The 27,255-nt window shown below is 46.7% G+C and overlaps 1 protein-coding gene and 1 long non-coding RNA gene across 5 annotated transcripts in view; one reads left to right on the top strand and one right to left on the bottom strand.

Moving 5' to 3' along the window:
* Nucleotides 1–1,741: 1,741 nt before the first annotated feature.
* The window catches only part of RHBDF2 (rhomboid 5 homolog 2), a 58,982-nt gene continuing 33,468 nt past the window's right edge, over nt 1,742–27,255 (bottom strand). For all 4 annotated transcript variants that reach the window (XM_083487510.1, XM_083487513.1, XM_083487511.1 and 1 more), the window contains exons 2-18: nt 26,501–26,659; nt 25,242–25,372; nt 24,026–24,218; nt 23,000–23,212; nt 21,253–21,381; nt 20,366–20,496; nt 19,782–19,988; nt 19,312–19,423; nt 17,896–17,970; nt 16,939–17,100; nt 15,393–15,499; nt 15,213–15,276; nt 13,440–13,534; nt 12,835–12,910; nt 12,612–12,712; nt 11,608–11,761; nt 1,742–3,480 (exon numbers count right to left, since the gene is read on the bottom strand). In XM_083487510.1, the coding sequence (XP_083343636.1) occupies nt 3,061–3,480; nt 11,608–11,761; nt 12,612–12,712; nt 12,835–12,910; nt 13,440–13,534; nt 15,213–15,276; nt 15,393–15,499; nt 16,939–17,100; nt 17,896–17,970; nt 19,312–19,423; nt 19,782–19,988; nt 20,366–20,496; nt 21,253–21,381; nt 23,000–23,212; nt 24,026–24,218; nt 25,242–25,372; nt 26,501–26,635 (2,505 nt within the window). In that variant the 5' untranslated portion in view covers nt 26,636–26,659 and the 3' untranslated portion in view covers nt 1,742–3,060. The remainder of the gene's footprint in view (nt 3,481–11,607; nt 11,762–12,611; nt 12,713–12,834; nt 12,911–13,439; nt 13,535–15,212; nt 15,277–15,392; nt 15,500–16,938; nt 17,101–17,895; nt 17,971–19,311; nt 19,424–19,781; nt 19,989–20,365; nt 20,497–21,252; nt 21,382–22,999; nt 23,213–24,025; nt 24,219–25,241; nt 25,373–26,500; nt 26,660–27,255) is intronic.
* LOC310699626 lies at nt 3,488–7,174 on the top strand. The gene is made up of 2 exons (XR_014522169.1): nt 3,488–6,042; nt 6,073–7,174. It is a non-coding gene; the product is annotated as an uncharacterized lncRNA (long non-coding RNA).

Consider the following 27,255-nt stretch of genomic DNA (forward strand, 5'->3'; position numbering starts at 1 on the left):
CAGGTTTCTTTCTTAGCCGAGTTCCTGCCCAGATAAGTATTTGCCTGACAGATAAATCCAAGTCCCTGTTGACAAGGGGCAAGCCACATTTGCTTTAGGCTGTTCTCTTTCCCTTTCTGGCTTTGACAAGAGCTACCCACAGCACAGAGGTGCAGAACCTAATCCCTCCTCCTCCTCCTCCTCCTCCTGCCCAGGTGCAACAAAGGTCTACAACTAGCAGGAGCAATGGATTTATTAAATTTGAGGCTGTGCAGCGAGTACTTAACTCCCTGCAGTTAATGTACATGCTTTGAAATGCAGTGACTTACTGCTGAAGCAAAAGCACTCGGCGCATGCCCCAAGAATGAGTATGTCCCTATGCCCCTGGGAGGACTGTGTCGATATTAGCAGGTGCTCATATGTAAGAGTTGATGATCATTCATGGTGGTGGGAGAGGAGGGGATGTTCATGTGTACAATGCTCATCACACCCACAGAGATAAATAGCACATAGTGGGTGGGTGGGGGGGTTCAGCTGCTAGACCCAATATGCTTCCTGACCCTCCTCATCCTTTTGATGTTTGGTGAGTGGGTAGGCGTTTGCCATGTTTCCTGTCCCTTGAAAGGTAAATTGGCTCCTTCAGCATGAACTGGAGGGTCTGCACATTGGGACATATCGAGTTTAAGAACAGAGTCCAACATGCATCTTCAGTAATTAATCTAGTCTGCACTGAATGTAAGGAAGGAATGTGCCCCCATCATGAAACAAGGCAGGCCTAGGGAAATAATGTTTGGAAGTTGGCAAAAACCACCATGACACAGCTTTCATAGTTGCGTGCGTTGTAGCTCTATGGCTACAACTAAAGTAGAAATACTTTTGAAGTTCATTTATGGTCCAGTGCAGACATGGGCCTTCTCTTGTGCTAGATTACCTACACATTACAGTTGCAGTGAAAGCAAAAACTGAGGAGGAGCAAGTTTTGGATCCCAAAGTGATCTACTTAAGATGGGTTTCTTATGTATGCCTTTCTCATGGCCAGAGCAGGTGCCTGTTTCTTAAAAGCTCTGGGGTTGGGGAAGGGTTTCACAAGTGAAATAAGTGTAATCTCTTTGAGGTTATACTAACTGTAAAATGGCTGGATTGAAATGTATGTTATCTTGGTGCCCAAGGCATGCGGATTAGCCCTGGACGCTGATCAACACTTGTAGCTCCTTCCACTAAGCAAGAAAAAGCATTTGTTTTCTCCCCCTCCCACAACCCTTTGCATGCCATTTTTCACTTTGTTGAGTCAGCAAATAAATAACAGTTTTTTTTTTCTAAGGGGGTCTTGCTTTTTATACACCCTTCCTTCACCACTCCCAATTGTGTAATCAAATCAGGCAGTGATAAGATGGTGGAATGTAATTTTGTGCAGGCAATGGGGCAGGTTTAAGACTGGATGGGAAGTGGAGAGAAAGGTTGCAATAAGTTAAAAATACTTATATTGCGATCAGCTGAAGGTCCTGAGGGACATCTGAGTGGTATACAGAATGCGGCTGGCAAGGGCACAGTCTAATGCAACTTGGGAAGTGGCTGGTTAGACAATGTGAGCAACATAAGAAGGCTAGGGCTCTTCCAGACATTAGCTGAACGACAGCTGTAGGTAGACCTAGATATACCTGCAATGGGGCCTTACCCCATGGACCTCCTGTGCTCTGATGGCAATCTCATGAAAACTTGCTAAATCTAGAGAACTGCAAGGAATTACACATTAAATAAAAGGGAGGATTTGGGGTTTCTTTAATACATTTTTTCTTCGTAAACGCGTTTTAAAAATAAAGTCAGTCACTGGAGCAACAACATTTTGCAGATTTACCAACGTCTATTACGTGGGGCCACTTACAAGACAAACTATTTCCATCCCTGGCTAAAAGGTTTACACAAGGCACTAAATAAATCACATTTTTAAAACACACACATTTGCTTTTGATAAATTTAAATTTAATTTATTTAGACCAAAAATATCCTCCTCCACACAACAATCTCATCTGTCACTACAGCGTGAGCCTGGCCTCTTTATCAGAAGTTATCCTTCAAGTCTGCTACAGAAATTTAAATTCACTCCGTATAAATACTGGACGAGGTACTAGCACTTCTTCCAGATGGCACAAGGTTCCTTTAAAAGCATCAACGCTACTTGCCAGAAAGTGTTTGGTAGCAGAGATCGCAAATGTAAAGAAGGGGCAGGGGAGAAGAGAAATGTATATAAAATATCCCTTGGGCAAAAAAGACCAGGTTGTTTGTTTTCACAGTACAATTCACAGTACCACAAAAAGGCACTAAGGCAGGGAAGATTGCCACAGAGTCCAAGCACCATCTTGTGCCATAAGGCATTAGGAAAGGGGCCCCAAAAACCAGGAGTTGCATAAAAGGAGGAACTTCAAGTAGGAAACCATAGACACAGGCCGACGGTAAATACGAGCAGTTCAACAGGATGTTGCCTCATCACTGAAGTGCTCTTTTGAAGAGACTGCCTCTCAGGCCTCCATCCCACAAAGGACCTAGTCAGTCCTATGGATGAAGGATGACACTGGCTGCTTTGGCAGCTCATAGAAAGGAACTCAGCCTAAGAGGCAGAGCTTGTAGATTCTCTACTACATTCCAAATGGTTGGTGGTTATCGCAACATCCAAGACTTCAGCAAAGATTGCCACCCGCTGCAGGCACTGTAGTGGAGAAGCCTCTCGTAAGAGACTCTGACCCAATTTGGACACCAACAGGGTGATGTTGCTTCAAAGCTATACCTCTCAATGATGGCTGCATGGTGCCCAGAACTCAGAGAGGAACATACAGGAGACAGGTTGGCTTATGACTTTATCCCTTGCACCTAGGAGTTTTGCAAAAGGTAACAGGTGTTCTGCTTCAGCACTTGGAGCGTGAATGTTTCACGAATGGTACAGGGAAAGCTGGAGAAGTGCAGATGTTTTGCCTTTTCTGACTGCCAGTGTTGCCTCTGTCTATTCCACTGCTGCTCAACATCCGACAGGTATCCCAAGTTTAAAATCCTCTCCTGCAAGCCGCATTCCACAGCCACCCAGCTCCATCAATGCAAGACCTGGTTCAGATCATACTTCTCGCAGAACCTGTCAGTGAAAGGCAGGCAAGTGAGGTGCTCAATCCAGTGCCAGTTAATAGGGTACACATAGAGCCAGATCACCAGAGATGCGAAGAGCCCGACGAAGACCAGCATCGAGACGATGATCATGACTCTCTTGCGGTACTTGTCCATCGTGCCAAAGGTGATGTAGGGCAGGAAGGCGAAAGAGAGCAGCAGGCCGCTGAGGAAGCCAAAGATGTGTGCAATGTTGTCAATCCATGGCAGGAGGCCGCAGAGGAAGAGGAAGAGGACGATCCCAGAAAGGTTCAGGAAAGCCTTCATGGGCTTCTCGAGGACCTGCCAGCTCTGGAAAAGCTCCACAAAAAGGCAGGCTAACAAGCCGAACTGGGATCCTGCAGGGCCCACCTAGAAGAGGGAAGGAGGAAAAAGAAACTTAAAAATAAATCACGCAAGATGCAGTCCGCTCTTAGGCCAGCCAGGCTTTCTCCTCTCTCCACAACAGAGACTCCTGGAAAAGCAAATGGGCAGCAAAGTCCCAGAAGCTGTTAGTACAGTGATTTATTGTGCTGCACGGTAAACTTACAGTTATTCTCAAAGCTTTAACGATTGGTTTGTTGATCAAGGGGAATGAGTATTGGTTCCACTGCAAGAACTTTGAGGTTCAGATCTTGAACCTAGGTTCAGTTTCATTTCCTCTGGGGTTGTGGTTTCAAATCCCTCAGATCACAGTGCCAAGAGCAAGTTTTGGCCTGTACCAGTAAATGTCTCAGGTGGGGCACATATTTATACACACACAAAGCCCCACATTCAGTGGGAGGAGAGCTTAAGAACTTAATGTTGCCAATCAGGGTAGAGAACACTGAGCTAGAGCTAAGAGGACAAAATGGGATGAAAGCAACTCATCAGGGCAACATGTCAGGAGGTTGGGGGTTGTAATAAGCCGTACTTATGACCCAACCCTTTGACCCCCAAAGCAGGGATGGGGAAAATCTCTGGCTCTCCAGGGATTGTTGGATTCCTAGCTGCCATCAACTCCAGTGGTCAGGGATGCCAAAAGTTGCAGTCCAACAACGTATGGAGGCCCACAGGTTCCCTTGCCCTGAAAGGTAACAGCTTTGTGTTGTGTCAATTCCAGATAGCACAAGCTTAAACATGTGTATTCTATTAATTTAGTTAGATTCTCTCCCTATTACATGAGTTTAGGATGGAAGTCTTCATCCTGGTTTTGCAAAGGTTGCACTATAATCACTAAAGATCTTCAGATGAAGGGTGGTACAGTATATAAATTTAATAATAATAATAATAATAGTAGTAGTAGTGGGGTTCTGTTTTGCATGGCAGGGCCCTTCAGTTTTGTCCTAAAATATTTCTCAATCTGTGCTAAGGAAACCCCTTTTTTGGGGAGGGAGGGGGACCAAACATGCAAGTTCGACATTTGGCATCAAAGGGCATGTTGATCATTTTGCAAAATATTGCATGCTTTATTCTCAATCTGATATTTGAGTTTTTGTAGGGTTTAAAAAATAATAATTAAAAACAGCATTTGGAATTCATGAGATACAGGTACGTAGCTAAGCAGGTACGGCTGACAGTCCCTACCTGAACGCCAGGCCCTTTGCATGAACGTTTACAAAAATATCTTGCTCAACCATGAGAGCTAAATATTTCCTGTAGCCTAAAACAAAGGAAGTTCAGATCTCAAATCTGCATCACCTACTTTCTTTCACATGGGCTTTGACTTCTGCCATCATTCAGCAGCTAATCCCCACTGTGCAAGCCACCTTCCCTGTCCTCAAACAGAACTGGACAGTGTCACACTGAAACTTTCCTTCCATCAGAGCAACACTTAGAAACACCAATATTCAGAATTCAGCTCATAGGTCTTGAGCAGAGCACAGAACTGCCAAGTCAAAATAAAGCATACTTGGGGTTCTTTACTATGTTTTTACCTTGGTTTAGGCCCTAGAACTCATACAGCAAAAGAGAAAGGCCCGAGTCATATTGAAACAAGAAGGGAAATTAAAGGTTATTCAAGGTATTCAAGGTTACAGTGTGTTTGTCTAAATCAAGGGACCATAAATTCACTAGATAATTGAGTCCTTACCACATACTTTGGCCTGCTGTTCCCATCAGCTCCAGCCAGCACAATGAAGTTGTCATCCAAAACAACCAGAGGCCACTCAGTTGGCAAAGGATGGGCCAACCAACCCCATGAAAGTCAGGCTATTGTGCTGGGATGCTAGAACTCAGCAAAAGGTGTGCAGCCCATCTTGGCTGGTTGGAGCCCTTCAGAATGGCCTTAATTTCCTTGTGCCTTCCCCAAGTGCTGCAATAAAGGAGATGGGGGTCCTGCAGGAATGGAATATTCTATGCTCTCCTCTGCCTGCACTCGGGGATACAGACCAATCAATCATCCAACCACACGCAGAAGCAAGTCCTATGGTTAGTATGCCCCATACATCCTGAGGGACATAGGTTAAGGCCAGGGCAATGTTTTCTGCAATTTTGCTCAAGAGCAGTAGCACTGCTTCATTTGGCACCAAGCCCAGAATTCAGAAACCTGTGAATAACAGGATTTTGTAGTAGTAGCAGTAGCAATAAAACAGCAACACTATGAGGTATAACGTCCCTGTTTCAGCTGGGATGGTTGTTTTGTGAGCATGTGGTTTTTGTTGTATCTGTTGTATTTTATAGAAGTTCTTAGCTGGCTTGAGGGTTCTAGTCAAAAAGCAGGATATATACTCCTCATGAAGATAGCCTCAAAACTAACGGGCAATATCTGGTGAGGGAGGACACAGAAGCTGGAGTAGAATGACAATGTCCAGTACAGCTCCTTGCCTAGAAGCAGAGTGAACTGAGTAAATTTCAATCATTGAGACCATTGGCAGCATCCAGTTTTCCTAAGCACCAAGAGTTTGCCCCTTCTGTGCGCACAGAGTACTGGTGAAGAGGGGTGTGTGTGTGTGTGTGTGTGTGTGTGTGTGTTCGTGTGTTCAGCAGTCAAAAAAGTTTCATACCAGGGAACTAGAGTTGTGCAAAGTGATTAACAATAACCTCTTCATGTTAGAATACAATTCATTTTGACAACCAGATGAAGAGATAAGTTTAAGAAACTGAAGGTGAAAACACTGCATTTACCTATAAAATGGAACCACATACAAAGACTGTAAACAGTTTGCATAATAAAGTATTATTAAAAAAACCAAAAAATGAACACCACTCAGACAAGTAACAATACCTCTTCAATTATATGGTGCTTTCCAGTTGGCAGATCATTCCTTTTTTAAAAAAATATGAACTTAACAACATAGGGCAGCCCCTAAAACCACCAAGGGCTGCCATCCTTGGTGCAACCACCAAGTCACACAGGCTGCATTAGCTCATCCCATTTTCCAGGCAAATGCCCCATCAAGGTGCCCCCCCCAGGCTGGTGTGCCTAAGGATGGAATGAATCTGCAATGCTTGAGAATCATTTCAGAAGGGGAAGGCTCAGGAGCTTGAAGTGACTCAGCAGCCGGCTGCAGCCGCTGCCCCACAAGGCTGTAGGTGGAGAAGCTGCTGATGAGATCCAAGGGATTAGATGGGTGATCTCCTTTAGAGCCTGTCAGGACGTCAGATTAGCCACCTGCCTGTTCCATCAACTATAAAAGGGGGGTGGGCACCCTCACGTGTGAACAAATAGGGCAGCCAGCATGTGCTGGTCCAGCACATGGAAACCAGACAGCTGCGATTGCTAAAGCATCACTTCGCTCCCACATCTGACTGAAGAGAATAAAACCAGGGAGGCTGTCCACAACAGCCAGCCAAAAAGAGGCACTGACACCTCACTGTCAGCATCTACCTTGCTGTAAGCTTCTTAGTTTCTCATATAATGGCCTTCTTCTTTTTTTTGCCAGGAGAGCTGAATTGCATACATACGTAGAATATCTATTTAAGTCTTTCTAATGAAATTACGTACAAGACAATATTCTTTGCCACTTTGCAGGCGGAGAGGTTTCTGCCATCCCTCTTTCTTCCAAACAGAAAGTCTAAAGTTCTGATCCAAATCACATTTATCTTCAAGTCAAGGCCCATTGGGATTATCTTTTTTTAAAACAAACAAACAAACAACCCCACAGTTGTAAGCTTCTTTCACCATCTTCTGGAGGATTAAAGTGCAACTAGTTCTCAAAAGGGTTGATAAGACACTAGACAGCTAAAGGCTAATTCACACTAATTTTTGAAGAGTCACCATCAGTGTTATGGCACAGATGACTCCCCCCACCCCACAACATCCAAGCAAGTGTCTTGTGAAAGAGCTCTCATAGTAGTATAAACACACACATATATCCCTCGGCAAAAAGGGGTGGTGTAAAGATTGCTACACTTGCTCTCAAGGAAATAATATGCCTCTAAATTGTGCACATCAGACAGAGCTTTAGTTTTGCCTTTAAGCAACAGAATTTCTTGGGGACACAAACTTAATAATCCTGGCCAGCAGCCCTCCACCTTTGATGTTATCCCCCCACCTCTTAAATTATTCTGGATTTCTGTAAACATTGGGAGAGGGGTCTCCTAAGTCTGCTGATACCTTCCTTCTTGTGCATGGATAATGCCATTTGAACAGACACTCAAATAATGAGTTTAGTCTTAGTATAGATAGCAGTGGTGGTGAATCTTTCCCATCCCAAGGGTTGCATTCCATAATGAACAACTTTCTGGGGGCCACATGCTGGGGTGGGTGTGGTCAGAGGCACAACTAACTGTGATGTACAGTAGAGTACATTCTAGCTACAATCAGAAGGTCAGGCCTAGACACATAAACACCCCTCTATCATCCCATCCAGTCAAGCAAGTGGCATCACCACGCATTCAAGTCAAAAGCACTCATGGAGGGTTTGCAGCAGGGAAGTGGAAGGGTGTGGCCTGGAAGTTTCATGAGGGACACAAAGAGGGGTCTTGAGCATCCCCTCTGGCCTGAGTATTCCCAGCCTTGGTACACAGGAGCTGGTCACTGCCTGCAAGAGGAAGGCCCTTCCAGCTTGAACATCACACTGAGCCAGACCACCTTTGCTCCAGAGGAACATGACATTGGAGAGATGCTTTATTACCTGACATTGGTTTGAGAGACACTCTGAGAGCCCTTTGTGTTGATGAGCATGCAAGAACACATACACACAAATCACGTGGAAGGGAAATTTAAAGCTTGAGTAAAAGGATAGCTCCACCTTGCTGGCTGTAGCTGCTTATGACTCTCTGCAAAATCTCCTTTCTCATATCTTCAAGGAAACCAAAGCAGAGCTTCTTTTTGCTCTCACGTGCCTGGGTGATGTCAGGAGTCAGCTGGCCAGCTGCCAGCTCACTCAGGGCCATGACATCACTCACCTGCAGTAACATCACCTTCACGTGGGCCGAGACGAGCAGAGGAGGTGGGAGGATAAATCTAAGGGAAAGCAGCTCCTGAAGTAATCCCTCCAAGGCGAGGGAACGCAACAGGAGGCCAATGTGCCAGATGCAGCTCACAGATTTCCCTTTTAAAACCCCATTAGCCAGTTTGCTCCACAGTAACAATGGGCCCAGATGTTTCCATGGCAGACGACAAAAGTCCACCTTCATCCCTAAGCAATACATATGGGGGCAGAGGGTGTGCAGGGTGTGTGTGCGCTTTGTCCAATATCCCGGTTCTGCCATGCACCACCCTGTTCTTCCTGCATCAAGGATGAAGGCCTGAAGGGGGCATCTAAGCACGTTCAGATGAAACCACATAGAGGTTTCCAACAGGGGGATTCCTAGATCAGTGTTTCCCAACCGGTGTTCCGCGGCACACTAGTGTGCCGTGAGACACCGGCTGGTGTGCCGTGGGAGGGAGGCGGGCGAGTCGGGCGCCTAGGAGAGAACAAAACCAAGTGAGCAGCGCGCGAGAGGGAAGCGACCCGAAAAAGAATAACCCCTTCCGTCGCGCGCAAAGCCCAGCTCCCTCCGCCCTTCGCGGTCTCCTCAGCACTTCAGCCAGCCGTTTACACTCTCGGAGCCACTGGGCAAAACTCGCTCTCAGAAGCGCGCGCGGAGAGAAAGAGAGAGGGAAACAAAGTTAACTTGTGGGGAGAGAGAAAGAGCGAGCGGGAGCTAACTTGTGTCCAAAGGCAGATACAAAGTAGCCCCCCCCGCCCCGAAGGCGACCTCTCTTGCTCTGCTCCTCTGGGGTGGGGAAACCAACTCCACCACGCGGAGCAGCCCCGAGGCGGGGAATTTCGCCCCTTCGTAATGTATGCATGTAAATGAGGCGGGCGCAAGGGGTGGGCGCGGAGAGGAACTCGCGCCTCTGAGGCCGCCGCCTCCTTCTCCTCCTCCTCCGCCCCCCCCCTCAAACCCAGGCGGCGGCGGCGGCAGGAGGCAGCAGCGGCAATAACAGAAGCAGCTGCGCTGACAACAACACGTGTTCGCTCGGGCACCATGGAATTCGAGGAGCTGGGGATTCGGGAGGAGTGCGGCGTGTTCGGGTGCATCGCCTCCGGCCTGTGGCCCACGGAGCTGGACGTGCCCCATGTGATCACGCTGGGGCTAGTGGGGCTGCAGCACAGGTAGGGGACACGGCGGTGGGGGGGGGGAGACGGTCTGGGGAAGCGGGGGGAGGGTGGGTTGCTTGCGAGACAGCGGAGGAGGAGGAGGCCGGCATGTCCGGGCAGCAGCAGCAACAGCAGCAGCAGCAACTCCCGGCGACGGCTCCTCCTCCGCCCGCTATCGCCGCCGCCTCAGCTGCCGCCGTCCCTCAGTCCCTCGCTCTGCTGCCTCCTCCCACCCCGGCAAGGGGAAGGGAAAAAACTTTCACTTTTGTGCGTCCCTCCCGGCGTGACGCTGCGCGCTGACGTCACGGGGCGGGGCTTTAATGGTGGTGTGCCGCGAGATTTTTTTCCGGTAAACAGGTGTGCCGTTGCCCAAAAACGTTTGGGAAACACTGTCCTAGATAGAAGCCCTCTTTAGACCTTCACAAATCGATGCAAACGCTGGGGCAAGGCTTGCATGCACAACCCCACCACTTCTTTGCGTTTTCTTTTCCAGGCATTCAAAGGGTTGCCAGAAGCAACTCAAGTTGTTAGCCACCTATCAAAATCGAGTGCAGAAGAGGGTACTGACTCCATAATGGCCAAGAGAGGCTATGGGGAGGCCTACTCAAATATGCTGAAATATCAAATGACACAAGCCCTCTTGGGACTGCCCGTCTCCAGACATCAAGTGGGGAGCATATATTTCAATGCTTCTCAATGCAAAGGCCTTTCCCCCTGTACACAGAAAGCCAGGAACATGCCTGAAATCCTAGAGAGTCACTGCCAGTTACTGTAGACAATACCAAGCTAGAAGGACAAATGGTCTGACTCAGTAAAAGGCAGCTTCCTATGTCCAGTTTACTTTCAATTACACCTGAGATTCAAACCAAACATGGCATTAGCACACCACTTCCATACTTCTCTTTTTCTGGGGTGGCAAGAAATGTGAGAGCATGTGTGGCGACTTCTGTGTGACTTCAGGAACTAAAGGTATACCTCGAGTAGAGTTTCCAATAGGCAGACATGGTGCAGGAGGGTGCAAGAACTGCAGCCACCTTATTTACATTGTTCACGGGGGTGCCTTCCCTAGTCTTTATTATCTCCCCCCCCCACTCAGCAAATGCTTCCCTCTTCTCTTTCCCAAATATTTTTAACACCTGGAAATCTGAATGTAAAATCACAATGGCCTCATACGGATCACGCACACTGCTCATTATCAACCTCATTTCTGCACTGTCAATTTCAGAGCTTGTTGTATAGAGGAAAGGCATTCTTGCCGGCTGCTCAGACTTATCGAACGCCCTTCCCTTTAAACATAGGGATGGGGGAAACCTGCAGCCTGCCAGATCTTGAGGGCCTCCAAATCCCCATCATCCCTAGACAGCATAGCAAATGGTCAGGGATGATGGGAGTTGTAGTCCTACCACATCTGCAGGGCTGCAGGTTTTAGGTCTTCCGGCACTTCTAATTCCATGGGCATGCCCAGTTCTGAATACAGCTGGGGAATTTTCTACTTAGGTTGTCACGCACAAGAGGAAGTCACATGAAGACAAAATGCTGCCGTATGGAGTGCTCTCGTTCAATTGGTCCAGCTAGCAAACTAAGTAGGCAAACTAGGGCCCGGGGGCCAGATCCGGCCCAATTACATGAGTAGAATGTGTCCTTTTATTTAAAACGCATCTCTGGGTTATTTGTGGGGACTGCCTGGTGTTTTTACATGAGTAGTATGTGTGCTTTTATTTAAAATGCATCTCTGGGTTATTTGTGGGGCGTAGGAATCCATTCATTTTTTCCCCAAAATCTAGTCCAGCCCCCCCACAAGGTCTGAGGGACAGTGGACCGGCCCCCTGCTGAAAAAGTTTGCTGACCCCTGAACTAGCCAGCCAGAGCCTGTTGATATCTCCTTCTTGAGAGTGCATCCATAAGAACTGCTGCTCAGATAAGGAATTCACTATTTAGTCACTCTCCAAAAAACCTCCCCACTGCATGAAGGGAAGGTGGCACTTACCTCTGCTCTGTATGGAAGGAAGATGGCACTCGCCAGATTGCCCGTGATGCCACTGAGGATGTAAATGATGGAGATTCTATGCCAGCCTGCCAGCTTCTCCAAATCCCTGAGGACTGTCATCTGAAAGATCACCGACACCAGGCAGTGGATAACCCTACAGGGCAAAGACAGACAGATGCTTTGCATTTGAGCTCCTCGTGGCATCGCAACAGCATTCCTTCCTCCCTTCTTATCTGTGTTCACACCATCCTGAGCAAACTCAGAAGTAATGTCCGTCATGCTAAATGGGCCTTTGGCAATTTGAGAAACATCCCTGGATTTGTGCAAGTGGTTGTGAAGTCAATATTCAAAAAGAGACGGTTTGCCAAGGCACGTTGCCAGGACTCAGTCACAGAATCAAAGGTCAAATTTAAAGGGCCAAGGATAGGTTAGACATCCTTGCAAGATAAAGTCCTGAGCAATAAACCCAAGACCATAAATCCAGGCCACAACCAGAAGAGTCTCATTTAAACTGTCTGGGTCAGCCTGACAGAAACAGGTGTGTCAGTTATAATAACAAAATAGGAATCCAGGAAGGATGGGGTGTCATAGAAACAAAGTTAGAAGGTGGAATGTCTCTAGAGCCTGAGATTCCTAATGCGAAAGAATCTATTCCTTGCAGCTTGACAGGCAAGGCGGGGCCAAAGGCACCTGAAACCAGTGATCAGCTGGAGTGCTACACTGGGCAGAGTGTCTAACAAGGACTGGGGAGACCAGGGTTCAAAGTCTTAATCATCCACAAAGTTCCCTTGTGCCAGCCACCATCTCTCTGCCTGACTGACCAATGCAGCAGAGTGCTGGGGAGAAAATAACTGCACAAGGTGTGGAATATAAAAGCTTGAATGAAATGTGTGGAATATAAGAGCTTAAATGAAAAGGCTTTGACAAGCAAAACAAAAAACCAGCTCAAGGGCCCAAAAGGCACAGACCCAAGGCACTGCACTCCCCACAATCTTCTCACCTACCCTGCATGAAGAAATAAGGACAACCAGAGTCTATAAATCTGATCAGGACTCTCTGGGTTCCGAAACGGCAAGAGGCCGCACACCTCATCCATGCAGTGTACCTGGGGGGAGGAGAGAGAGAGCATTAAAGCATGTAGACAAATGGAACCCTCTGAACCCAGTTTTGCTGTGATGGAATTGATGTTCGTTCACCTTCTTACTGGACTTTCCTAGCATTACTTGCCTGTGAACAGAGAGTTGCTTCTTCATGAAAGTAGCCATGCATGAATTCACAGTACTCTCGGGTAGTGATTTGACAACTAGTACAAAGAGAGAGAAATGTAGTTATAGGGGTTTAGTTCCTGTGGAAAGTCTCAGTTAATATCCCCTTAACAATCCAAAGTAGACCGTTTGCTTTCCCTGTTCAGTCTCTCCTACACAGGCCATTATGCCACACACCCCACAGCAGCCGTTTTGGATTTACCACACCCCATGGCAGCCATTTTGTGACTGGTGCCCATGCCACTTCCTCAAAATTCCAAATCTACTCACTGGCCAAAAAACATTGGTGACTCCTAAGTTGAAATTATTTCTTCTTTTACCTACCTAAACCTAAGGAGCTAGATCTCAGGATTCTGATGATACAAGCTTTCTAAAAGCTCAGCTCTGGTGTTGCTGAGTGTCCTTTGTAATTCAGCATGTTAAGAAAGGATAATTTCCCTTAACTGACCTAGGATTGCTAAGGAAGCTGACTGGATCAAAAGCAAGTTCCTACCCAAATAAGAGAAGCAGGCAGGTCTGTGGCTGCTAACACCATCACTTAGGGCCGCATGAGACATGAGTACTTACCTGCCTTTGGTTCCAAGACAGCATGGCCTTCCTTTAATGTCACAGTCTATATGTAACAACCCAGTGTGGTTACTTTTGGCCTGATCAGTACATATCTGTAAATAAAAGGTTTACAATTAGAAGAAAAGGCTTTCAGTAAATCCATGTGTAATTTGCCTTCAGCATACTTGCCAGTTTTATCATTTAACCACTACTGTCAGTTACTACAATGACCTACCAGGCGACAGACAGACTGGAACACAACCAAGAGGATATCCTAAACCAGAGATTAGGAGCCCATAATGCACCCAATGATGCAGGGTTCCAATTCCCATCACCCCTGACAACTGGCTAGGTTGTCTGGGGCTGATGGGAGTTGGAGACTAACAACATTTGTCCCTGTCCTAAACCAACAGTCCTCTTAAAATTGTTTGCACATCTAGTATAAACTCAGGTTCAGGGATTCCAAGACCCCTAGCTATGTTCTCATGATTAGTCCTCCAGCCAGATCACATTATTTTCCAACAGGCAATGACCAAGCAGAAAGATTTGCTAGGAGAAATTTGCTTATTTATTTATAAAATTGCTATGCCTCCCTTCATCCGAGGATCACAGGACGGTTTACAATAGAAAACACACACCAAAAAAATGCATAACATAGCAACAAACAATACCGTCTACCAACAGTATTTAGTTTGGTGTGGGTTACAACAGAGAGGAATAAAAGAAGTTTGAGTAGTACCATTTCATCATCAACCAAACCAGGATTCAGCCATCATGAGTCATTAGTCAAGTGTGGGTGAGAACATGACAACACCACAGTTTATCCTTCCAGCAGGTACTACCTAACTACAGTGAGTGTTTGTGCCTTATCCTCTGTCCAAAATTGAATTGACAGCAACTAGGTGGAACATGTCCATGTATCTAGGGATGTGAATCATGGTATCACCAAGCCCTGGGCTGTGATTTTTTAAAAAGAAAAGCTTACTAGAGGTCTATAATCCTACACACAGAAAGATTTAGGATCCGTTTCACTGGAAGGCAAGAAGAAAATGAAAGAAGGTATTGGGGTTTGAGTGTGTGCATTTGAATGTACAGTGGTACCTTGGGTTACAAAAACCTCGGGTTACAGACTCCGCTAACCCGGAAGTAGTACCTCAGGTTAAGAACTTTACCTCAGGATGAGAACAGAAATCATGCACCAACGGCGCGGCGGCAGCAGGAGGCCCCATTAACTAAAGTGGTACCTCAGGTTAAGAACAGTTTCAGGTTAAGAACGGACCTCCGGAACGAATTAAGTTCGTAACCAGAGGTACCACTGTATGTGCACATGTAAATACACTCCTTAAAACACACACACACACACTGCACAGCTACAGCCTTCCTCCCTCTTCCTCCACCTCTGCATGCATCTGGAATTAAAGGGGGAATCTCAAACCTCAAACCTTTGTCTTTCAATAAGACCATCTCTGTTAAAGTTCAGCCTTGCATGCCATGCAAAAGACTAGCGTACCCAAGTCTTTCCTTGCTTGCGTTTGATAGACAGGGATGTGTGCATGCAGTAAATGTCCAATGCCTTCCTCAGTGGACTGTCCCATTCGTAAGGCAGTCTCAATGAAGCAGCTTGGACTTCGCATTAGATAACAAGGCAAGCAAAAACAAATCTGTGTGCCCCCCCCCCGCCCACTCAGCAAAAGTTTCCAAAAGGGCATCCACCTCTGTTCGCACTGTACAAATATTTTGCAAGATAAATTAGTGCCGAACAGTTTAAGGAAGGAAGGAAGGAATATTTACCGGCCACTTGGTGATGTCATCGGGCCAGATGTGTGGCAGATTTGAAGCCGGTTCCTCACATGTCCTGTTGGGGGACAGATAGCCAACAAGTAATGAGGGGTTACCATACACAGCATCACCTGCCCCAGCTCCACTATAGCTCTAAACATATGTACCCCCCCGCCACATGCCCCTTCTTACCTGGGATCCTGAGCGCACACAGCTCCTGAAATCCTCTTCCGACTGGAATTCTTGAGGTCAAAAGCTGGTGAATTATCCGGCCACTTTACAAAAGTAGCCAGTGTTTCCTATGCGAGAAACAAAGAAATGACTTTCTAACTTTCTCTCTCACTCATACATACATAATTAGAATCATAGAATCATAGAGTTGGAATAGACCACAAGGGCCATCGAGTACAACCCCCTGCCAAGCAGGAAACACCATCAGAGCACTCCTGACATATGGTTGTCAAGCCTCTGCTTAAAGACCTCCAAAGTAGGAGACTCCACCACACTCCTTGGCAGCAAATTCCACTGTTGAACAGCTCTTACTGTCAGGAAGTTCTTCCTAATGTTTAGGTGGAATCTTCTTTCTTGTAGTTTGGATGCATTGCTCTGTGTCTGTTTCTCTGGAGCAGCAGAAAACAACCTTTCTCCCTCCTCTATATGACATCCTTTTATATATTTGAACATGGCTATCATATCACCCCTTAACCTCCTTTTCTCCAGGCTAAACATGCCCAGCTCCCTTAGCCGTTCCTCATAAGGCATTGTTTCCAAGCCTTTGACCATTTTGGTTGCCCTCCTCTGGACACGTTCCAGTTTGTCAGTGTCCTTCTTGAACTGTGGTGCCCAGAACTGGACACAGTACTCCAGGTGAGGTCTGACCAGAGCAGAATACAGTGGCACTATTACTTCCCTTGATCTAATTAGTGTTCATATATCACATAAACACTTTTATTTTTCAAAGGAGCAGAATCCCACCAGAGAAGCCTGCTCATACAAATGTTCTACTTGACACAGGAAATGTTTTCTTAATGGCCGGGGACATCACTGAGAATGTGTTACCTCAGGCCCGCCTCCGCCAAAGCATTCCAGTTTTAAGACATAAAGGTAAAGGTAAAGGGACCCCTGACTGTTAGGTCCAGTCACAGACGACTCTGGGGTTGCGGTGCTCATCTCGCTTTACTGGCCGAAGGAGCCGGTGTACAGCTTCCGGGTCATGTGGCCAGCATGACTAAGCCGCTTCTGGCGAACCAGAGCAGCACACGGAAATGCCATTTACCTTCCCGCCAGAGCGGTACCTATTTATCTACTTGCAGTTCGTGCTTTCGAACTGCTAGGTTGGCAGGAGCAGAGACTGAGCAACAGGCGCTCACCCCGTCGCGGGGATTTAAACTGCCGACCTTCTGATCGGCAAGCCCTAGGCTTTGTGGTTGAACCCACAGCATCATTCTATGAATGGTTTTGTAAATCTGAAACAATCATTAACTTCTCTGGGCTCTGGCTGGTCACATAAATTGCAATTTATCCAAAATGTGAGCAAACAATACTGATGGCAAAGGGGCATTTTCCTACTCAAGTAGTGCCTCTTTGCCTTATCATCCAGAGAACTGAGACCTCTCATGGCATGGCAGATAAAGGCACCATTAATGCAGGGCCATCAAGCCACAGATTGAAATATTATGCCAACGTTTAAAGGAGTTAGTTGCCGCTACCAGAGAAACCCTGACGCAGCTTCACTCACCGAGCAGTCCACCTGCAGAGTCTGAACACAACCGGAGTTGTCATTCTGGACGCAGCAACCTGACTCGCGTTCTTGATCCCTCTCTTTCTGGATCAACTTCTCAATCTGTTGGTCCTTCCTCATGCAGGGAGAGTACTTGGCTCCCAGGTGGATCAAGTCAATCTGAAACGAAAAGGGGTGGCGGGGAGAGTCACAATGAAAAAGAAGTTTGGCAGACTAACTTCTCAATGCCAACGCCGCCACCCCAGCATCATGTTGGCCTCATCCATATTTCAAGGCAAGCCCAAGTTACTCTTGGTCACTTTGCTTCTCCCTAGTAGCACATCCAGTAGTGATGTATGGAAGTGAGAGCTGGACCATAAAGAAGGCTGATCGCTTTTGATGCTTTTGAATTATGGTGCTGGAGGAGACTCTTGAGAGTCCCATGGACTGCAAGAAGCTCAAACGTATCCATTCTTAAGGAAATCAGCCCTGAGTGCTCACTGGAAGGACAGATCCTGAAGCTGAGGCTCCAATACTTTGGCCACCTCATGAGAAGAGAAGACTCCCTGGAAAAGACCCTGATGTTGGGAAAGATGGAGGGCACAAGGAGAAGGGGAATACAGAGGACGAGATGGTTGGACAGTGTTCTCGAAGCTACTAGCATGAGTTTGACCAAACTGCGGGAGGCAATGGAAGACAGAAGGGCCTGGCGTGCTCTGGTCCATGGGGTCATGAAGAGTCGGACACGACTAAACGACTAAACAACAACAGGTAGCACATAGGAGAAACAATCCAACATCCCTGTTTTAATGTTCTGCCCAAACCAGCAAATCACTCCAGACAAGCTACGGTCTAGTGTAAGGCAAGCTTTATGGGGGTGCGGATGATTCAAGGTACTTTGAAGAGCCGTGCACTGATTTTCCTCTAAGCAGCATGATCTCAACGAGGCAAACGAAACAGAAGAACAACATTTACCGAGCTTGGGCCAATCCAGAAGTTCTCTTGCTGCATGTACTTCACACTCTCATAGACGCCTTTGTTTCGCAGCACCTGTAGACACAGCAGAGAAATTCCCTGGCTAAGAGATGGGGCAAGCACCCAGAGACAAGGGCCAGATGGGACTCTCCCCGCTCTGCCATCAGGGAAGGCAAGTGGGATTCCATGCCGAGCTAAAGGAGGCCTAACCCCAAACTTTAGCTGAACGGCATTTGTGACCAGTGTCACACATCCGGCAGGATACATTCAATCCTTGCTTGTTTAGTGTCAAGTTATTCTGTTTAGATCTGCTGGCATTTCTAGTTGCAATTTTTTTTGCAAAGCTTTTGACTCCCAGATAGCCAGTTCACTCTACAGCAGTGATTCCCACTCTATGGGAGCAACTTGAAAATTGCTGAGGATCTTGGCAGACCACTTAAAAGGTTTTTCTGCCTGTGGCAGCAATTGTAGTGCACAGTGCTAGGTGCTGTATGATTTTAATTGCTTCTTGTATTTCCTGCAGATCACATTTTATTGTGTTACGATTTGAATTACATAGGGTTAAATCTGTAAAACAATAAATTAAAAGAAGCAATGAAAACATAATTAAATATAAATATGAATACTGAATGTGATGGATGTGCCATTTCTTGTCTTCAACCACAAATCCGCAGACACTTAGCCAACCACCTTAATGAAGCTCACAGGCCATGGTTTGGGGGGGGGGTGGAATCCAGAGAGCACTGCTATTTGTTTCTGCCTGATAGAGGGCTGCCTTGGTAGACTCTGGAAATGCCAGTCACTCCAAAATGTGGCAGCACTTGGCCTGTTGTTTGCAGCTAGTTTTAGAAAAGCTGTAACATCTGTGCTGAAAGCCCTACACTGGGAGCCAGACAGTTTCGAGGTACAATCCACAGTGCTGCTTTTGACCTTTCAAGTCCAAAGAAGATTGGGTCCAGGGTATATTGCAGAATGCCACCAACTGCTCGTGTGCTTGTCTAATATTTGGCTGGTAAAAGAGGCAGAGCACTCTAAGTGGTGACTCCTTCATTATGAATATACTTCCTAAAGAGGTCAATGTTATCTCAAATCCCAGACACTTTATTGCAGGGGCGGGGACCTGGATCTGGCCAGTGGATCAGATTCTTAACTCTCCCAGCTGCCACAGGCCAACATTGGTTGACTGACAGCTGTCAACGTTCAACAAGGTCACTGTAACCACTAATCAATTGGTTTCCCACAAATGGAGAAAGTGAACCTCTTCAGCTGCACTAGGAACAGCCCTGCAGGATCACACCAGAGGCCCATCTAAATTATTTGCATTGTAGTGATCTGATGTTTTTAATTGTTATTAGCCACTCTGAGGCTTTTTAAAGGACAGTACTGTAGAATGCCATTCACATAGTTAAGACTCACCAATGCTGTTGTCAGATGCTGGGCAAACCCAATGGGAGCAATCCCATAGGTGCAAATGATCAGAAGGGTGATGATGATATGGACGAAGGTGATCCAGTAGGTGAAGTAGGGTCTATTCACGACATGGAAGAAAAGGTGGGAGAGGAGACAAGCACCATAGGCCATGGTTATTCCTAGAAGAGCTTTCATTAACAAAATACTCTTAGCAATGTACACCTTGAAGGACTTTGCCTGAGATATGCAGAGACACATCTAATCTGACCTACAGAACTGAAGGAATGCACAGCAGCTAGGAACCAATGAGGTGATGCAGATATGTTCCTTGTCATTTAAAAAAAGAAAAAAGGAACCATTGTGGAACCAGGAGGCTTTTTGCAAGATGGCCAAAGCCTTGTTCAGACTCCTGCAAGCAGATGATGGGTTATAGTGACGGCGGCAGCATGCTTTAAGTGAGCAAGTCATGCTCCCACCTGTGGCTGTCCGTGAGCTCCAGCTGGGAGCGCACCATGCTGCTGATGCTCCGCCGATACGTCCTGTTCAGCCACTTGCCCACCACTCCCAGCCCGTAGTATCGCTTCTTCCGGTCGAAGGCAAAGTGTTTCACCCGGGAAGCAATCCGCTTGCCCCGTTTTGGACCAGCCGCTGCCGCTGGCAGACCCCGAGATGGTCCTGCCCGCCTGAAAGAGAAAAAAGGGCTTACGTGATTTGAAGTACGGAAGCAGCACAGATACCCAGACTGAACCATTCCTGGATACCAATGATTTAAAATGCTTCTGTCCCCACCACTGCCCCCCATAAATATAGAGGGTTGGTTTCTTCTCCTGTATTTTAGGAGAGCACCCAATTGCTCATGCATCAAATGTGGTTTTGTTTTGCCTCCCCTACACTGTCCATTCCCATCCCCCAAGATCTTTTATTTATTTATTTTTTGCTTCACTTCCATGCAATGCTGCTGGTGGCAATCTCTTAGAAATGGCTACAGGCTGAAGAGACTTGCAGAAAGGCATTGCTATGAAGATCGTGGTGCCGTTCTGAAGCGGAACTGAAGACTTACTGAAATGGCTGCTCAGCCTCAGGTGACTTGCCATCCTCTGGCTGAGGAAGCCCTCGGAAGTAAGTGGCAGAGAGGGGTGGGGACTCAAACACATCATCTGGCATGGAGCACAACTCATCATGAGCGTCAACCTGCAAGAGAGAGATACAGAAATGTTGGGTTATATCCAACACTGCTTCTATCAGAACAACAGACTTCTGTATCCGCAATGGAACTTTCCCCCTCCTCTACTTCTCCCTGAAGCCCCCGCTCCCCACACACCCTCAAAATCTGTTCCAGAGGGTTGGAGGAGCTTCCAGAGCAGATTTTGAGGGGAGATAGGGAAGTCTCACTGGATACAACCCTCTGCTTGTCATTGTCTAGTTGGCAAGAACAAGTCTCAGTCTTGTTAAATGACTGACATAGTTGCCCAACTTTATGAGAGCCACTGGAACAATGCTAGCTGCAGCACCATTGCAGGCAGTTACAGGAAACAACATGCTCACGTTCCAGACTTTGGTCAATTAAGTCCATCTTAACAGACGATGGGGAGATTTGTGGCTAACAACAGGACATGGATCAATTGCTTAAATGTTACATTATTTTAGCTGGCTAGTTTCAGGGAATGCACCGTGGCTGCTCCATGGGGAAAAAGCAGTACGTGAAAATGAAAGAAGAAAACAGCTTCGGCATCCCATTAGGCAAGAGGGGAGGGATGGGAGCGGGGATTCAGTAAAGCTAAGATCCTCCTACAGCCAACAGAGGGGCTTCATTGAGAAATGGTCGCAGTTCTTTCCCCGTGAGAGATTATGGTGGTGGTGGTAGTCCTGAGACATCATCAAAGCTGGGGGGTGGGGTGGGGGATCTTGGGAAGGGGTGGAGCAGGGAGGCCATGGAACCATGCTTGCCTTGCTGAAGAACGAGGAGTCAAACGTATCCATGCCATCTACCACATCCTCATCCATGAAGCTGGGATACATAAAGCTCTGCTTGTTGCACCTCCGCTTCGGTGCCGAGGGCTCCAGAACCGAACGTCCCTTATCAGAGAAATCAAATTGGAACAGTGAGTGAGCAAGTTCGAAACACTTTCTATTAATAGTCGAGAGGTCCTGGTGTTTGTTACTGGGGTGCTGCCCTTTTGAAGATGGAAGGGGCAAGGTGAAGAGTTCACGTCGAGACTCTTGAACCTATAAATATGGGTTAACTGAGAACGACACATAAGAGCAACACAGCTACACCAGCATCCTGTTCAGCCCGACTGTTTGGATACAAGCCAACTGCACAAATATCAGGAGGGTAGCTTTGCACATAGAAAAACCAAGAACTAATACTGAATGGCTTCCAAGCCGGTTGTTCTCAGTCCTAGCCTGCCTCACTTCCTCTGAGCCATACAACAGCATCACCTGGTGGTTCTTCTGATTTATTATCTTCTTATGGATGGTTTGTAAACTGCTTTTTCAATGTTTGTGTATGAGGGGGGAAGGAGAAATGCTTCAAATAAGCAAATAACATTAATTAATTAATGGCTCGGGTCGGCAGATCACAGGATTATGTCACAATCCATAGCTGTGCGTCTGTCAGGATTTCCAATGCTTTTATAAGTTTGATTGAAAGCAAGAGTGTTTTGAAAAGACCCACCAGTTTGACACCGAAAACAGCACAGAAGAGTAGCAGCAGCAACCAACTTACTTTTGAAAGTTCAGAATCAAAAAGCATTGGCATCCCATGCCATCTGGAGTAGTCTATTTAAGTTCTGAATTTAAAAGTTGAAAAAAGGGCTTGGAGATGCCAAGCAATGCGCCCACCCCAAGGACTAACAGTGCAATCCTAACCATGTCTACTCAGAAGTAAGTCGAACTGAATTTAATGGGGCTTACTTCTAGGGAAGCAGGGTTAATTCCAGCCTTAGAGTCTAATGCTTCTCTGTGTACAAGCAGAATGGATTTATGTTTGCACTTCGGGCTTCCCCTCATGCTATCAAAAATCTGCTCTGGATGGTTGAAATTATAGCAACTATTTAAAAAGAAAAAGTTAGCTCCAATGACTGAGTGGAAGTGCAGTTGCACAACACTGGATTCTGCCCAATGATCACTGGCTCTCGGTGTCTCACTGAAATTAGGATTTGGTATCAATTTAGCACGTTTTGCCAGTTCAATGTACAGTATTATCAATGACATTGTTTGTGAAGTAGGAGCTTGTGTTGATCCTACAAAACAAGTTTTTCTTTTCTGCTCATGGTGATTACAATGGTACCATTCTACCCTTTAAAAAGCACGTGTTGGGGTGGGCCTATGACATACTTTCATATTGACATATATCATATTTTATTCCACACCACACACAAAAAACCCCCCAACCCACTCAAAAAACTTTATCCCGCATGGAGCTTCACAGCCATGATATCGCAAAGGAATAAGATTACTTGGAAAGAACTGGAGAATGCTAGGATTTCTCTTTATTTCGTTTTTCACCCAAATTGAAACTTCTGAAGAAGGACAACACAAACTCCCCGCTTTTTCAGATATCTGGTTGTACTGTTGCTGAGAAGAGGGATAAGGAAGCAGCACACACACACACACACACACACACACACACACACACACCATCTTCTACAGCAGTAAAGAAAGAGGAGAGGAACAAAACAAAACAACTCACTCTGATTATAGCTGCAGCTGCCTTGAAACTCATATGGGCCACCGATTCCCTCTTCCTGCGGGGAAGGCGGCCGTAGCCGGACCGTACGCTGCCGAACGATGTCAAGGACATAACGCCAGGGGTCACTGGGGCCAGGGCAGGGTGTGGAGTGCGTGGGCGATCCATCTCATCTGGGTGCCGGAAGGGACGGCCTCTGGCAAGGGGATCAACAATCTGAAAGACCAAACAAGAGCCCAAATGGCTGCCATTATCCATTACCCTCCATGGAAGTTAAAGCCACATAGCAGCCTTGTGACTTGCCTCACCTCGGTCCAGTATTATCTGAAGGAGCGTCTCCACCCCTATCGTTCTTCCCGGACACTGAGGTCCAGTGCCGAGGGCCTTCTGGCAGTTCCCTCACTGCGAGAAGCCAAGTTACAGGGAATTAGGCAAAGGGCCTTCTCGGTAGTGGCGCCCGCCCTGTGGAACGCCCTCCCACCAGATGTCAAAGAGAACAACAACTACCAGACTTTAAGAAGACATCTGAAGGTAGTCCTGTTTAGGGAAGCTTTTAATGTTTAATAGACTATTGTATTTTAATATTCTGTTGGAAGCTGTCCAGAGTGGCTGGGGAGGCCCAGCCAGATGGGCGGGGTATAAATAAATAATAATAATAATAATAATCACCTACCTCCACAACTAATATACGACTAAACAAACAAAGGAAGGAAGACTGCTGGAGAATTTAGCCTTGTATTTCTGTCTCCTCTGATGGGCAGTGGCACTGCAGCATCTTAGGCAGAGGTCTTTCAACATCACCTCTTGCTTGGTCCTTTCAACTGGACATGCCATGCATGGAACCTGGGACCTCCTTCATGCAAGGCACACGCTCTACCAGCCCTCCTCCAGCAAGCTCTATATACAAATTGGGATCTAAATCCAGCTCCCCACCCCCTGCCCCACTCCATCGAGCAAATCCAGGAGTAGCTGATCCACTCGTGCTCTGAAGCAGAAGGCAACCACCTCCACCACCAAGGGGTGACCAACCTTGGGCATTTTCTGTGGCTTTGGAGACTCTGTGCCTTGGAAGGAAGGCACTTCCTGGCTAGGCAGCTCCATTTCTCGGTAGGCAGGTTTGAGCTTCCCATACCGCAGGCTGCAGTGCTGCAGGCTTTTGCGCTGCCAATGCTGCCGCTTTCCGTCACAGTCGCTGCTGACTCCAAACCACTGAGCTGCTCCCCTGGGTGTAGGAAACAGAAAAAGGACAACACACATGAAGAAGCCCAGCAAAGTAACCCAGGTTAACATTGCCTGGAAGATGCCAACAGCCTGCACCCAGTCTACCAAGATCTTTCCTCCAGAAACTCTCCACCCTTGCCTTCCAAAATGGCTGCCCTCTGGGTGGGTTTCCACATGGCAGCGACTCTGGGGGAGAGTTGGCTTCTTATTCCTCGGAAACCAAACCAGCTAACCTGTCGCATGACACATAAATATCCACGTTGCCATGCCCCATGAACCTGCACTGCTTTTGTCCCCTTCCCCAATCACATGCTCCAGTGCCGGGCTTCCCAAACTTGGGTCTCCAGCTGTTTTTGGACTACAATTCCCATCATCCCCAACCACTGGTCCTGCTAGCTAGGGATGATGGGAGTTGTAGTCCAAAAACAGCTGGAGACCCATGTTTAGGAAACATTACCTGTGTGGGTAATCCTCCCCACTTCTGCAAAAGCTTTCAGTATACACACACTGCATCATTTAAAAAGTCTACTGTGAGCAGAGTATTAGTTGTATTATCAGCAACCTGTCTTTTTCTAGCAAGTGCACACCACAGGAACATACATACATGGTAGGGAGTCATAATTGATTCCCAGCACCTAGGATTATATTCATGGCTTATACATAAGATGGAAAGAGCGGAGAAATGACATTTGTCCATCTCATTTTATGCAGTATAAGAAGGCACTGACAAAATACTTAAAATGCATCTGCTTCCACTTTCCTTGTGTGAAGCAGATCTCAAGCATTCTTCTTGTCAAAATAATTATCACCATGAGCAAAATTTTGGAGCCCACAACATGGCTTGTTGTAAAAGCACATGATTATCTCAGTACAGACTCTGCCTTCAAGGTAAGGGACAAGAGAACCAAGAACGCCAAGCAGTAACTCTGCTAAATGCCTTCAAAGGTGAGGAAAAAACCCCAAAACACCTTTCAGGGCCATCACCCCCACCCAACCCAAAATGGCGGCTTAAGCATCTCCTTACTTGCGAATACTGTGGGACAGTGAAGTTTGCCTGTGCAAGCCAGGATGTCTTTCAAAGTTGCTGTCCTGCCTTTTCATCCCGGACTCTTGTAGGCTCACACTCTTCTGATAAACTGGGTTTTTCTTCAGAGGCTAGAAGAAATGTTGAAGTCGAAGAAAGATTGTAAGGAAGATATGATTCAGACACAGAACACCCAACCGATGAATGGGCAATATGCTGAGGTCTGTCCTTGTTATGCAGCTCCCATAACTAAAAATCACACTCCTCAACCAGGGAGGGAGAAAACCAGAAGAATCTTCTCAACTACACTTGTACCTTGGAAGTCGAACACTCTGTTCAGCTTCCAAAGTACAACTGTACTTGGATAGGGAGCCTGGATAGGGAGCGCTAGATGCATACAGGTATGGAGGTTTGGAGGCAGGGCAGTATGCAAAATCACACATCTATATGGAGCATCATGCATGTTTGATTACAAACTTCACTTTTTATGCGGTTTACAACTTTGGGTGGGGGCTGTGGAGGAAAGAGAAAGAAATGGACTTAAGGTATGGCTGAAGGTTCTACACTATTAGTAACATTCAGGAAGTGTCTTGATTGAATATTTGGAGTAAAAAAGAAATTTGCTAGAACTTAGGGCAAAGCATGGTTCATGAAGGATGCCAGCTCCTCACTGATTCAGGAAGGGACTCTTATTTTCCCCTACCGCAAAGATGCTGTGTGTGTGTGTGTGTGTGTGAGAGAGAGAGAGAGAGAGAGAGAATATCTGAGGCTCAAACACAGCATGGTGTGAAGGTGCATTTTTAAGAAAACTCAATTGGCCAGTAATCTCTGACGGTTATTTGTTTTGGGGAAGGATGTTCCTCCCCAAGTCATAATGTGTATCCATAAAATGCAAGAGCTATACCTGAACCCCATGAGCCCAATTTAGTCCGTCTCTGAAAGCCATTCCCCAAAAGAGAGGGGTCTTTCCACATGCCTGAGGTGGCACACCATCTTTGGTGAGCTTCCAGAAAAGGCAGTCTAGATGTCTACAGAGAAGCCACAAAGGATGCTTCTCTAAGTGCCAATGCACTGGTTAAATATCCATGGTCACATTGCAGATTGTGACAGGACATGGGCAAAAGCAATTTGGCAGGTGTGGCGGAATCAAATTTAACTTCAAGATCCTGACATCAACTAACAGACACTCCTCCATCTCAAGTAACCACAGACATGAAACAGGCCCGTAAGCATTTAGCGAAAACTGTAGTCATTCATACCACTGTTTGGCTGTTCACATCCTCGGCTGCTTCCACGGGTGGAATTGTGATGGACAGGTTTGGGGGCTTCTTGCTCTGCAGGCGACTGCTGCTGGTACTGGAGCGCCTGGTCCCATTCTTGTCACTGTCCGCCATGTTGAATTGGATTATTTAGTCAGCCTGATGGGAGGAAAGAAACAGGAGTCAGGGTCCTACAGAGCTCCTGGGCTGAAGCCCCAAAGAAGAAGCACAAGAAGCTGCCTTATACAGAGTCCGACCTTTCTCAATATTGTCTGCAGTAACTAGCAGTGGCTCTCCAGGGCTTCAGGCGGGATCCTTCCCGGCTCTCACTGGAGATGCCAGGGATTAAACCTGTGAGGACCTTCTGCAAGCAAAGTGGGAAAACTGCTTCCTCTAAAGTAATTTTTTCTTTTAAAGGCGGATTAAATATTGAGGCTATCAAGGGGACCACTCTGTCTTATGTCTACTTTAACGGTTTATCAGAACCTCTAAAGAGCTGCATACTATAGTTGCTTAAGAAGGGACAGAAAACTTGGAATGCATCCAGGACCAATGCAGGAACACCTGAGTCAGTGGGAGAACTCCAGCTCAGCTGCATATCAATATTTATTATCAATTCATTGCTACCATGCCTTCGTAAACCCCCAGTAATAAAACAACAAAGAGGCAATGAATAGGTATAGTGTCCATGTTGGATACAGTGCCACAGCTGGTAGTCAGGCTGAATTCCATTTTCAGGAAAACTGTTTCTGTCA

Source organism: Podarcis liolepis (genome assembly GCF_965112155.1).
Source record: "Podarcis liolepis genome assembly, chromosome: 2".
Classification (NCBI taxonomy): domain Eukaryota; kingdom Metazoa; phylum Chordata; class Lepidosauria; order Squamata; family Lacertidae; genus Podarcis; species Podarcis liolepis.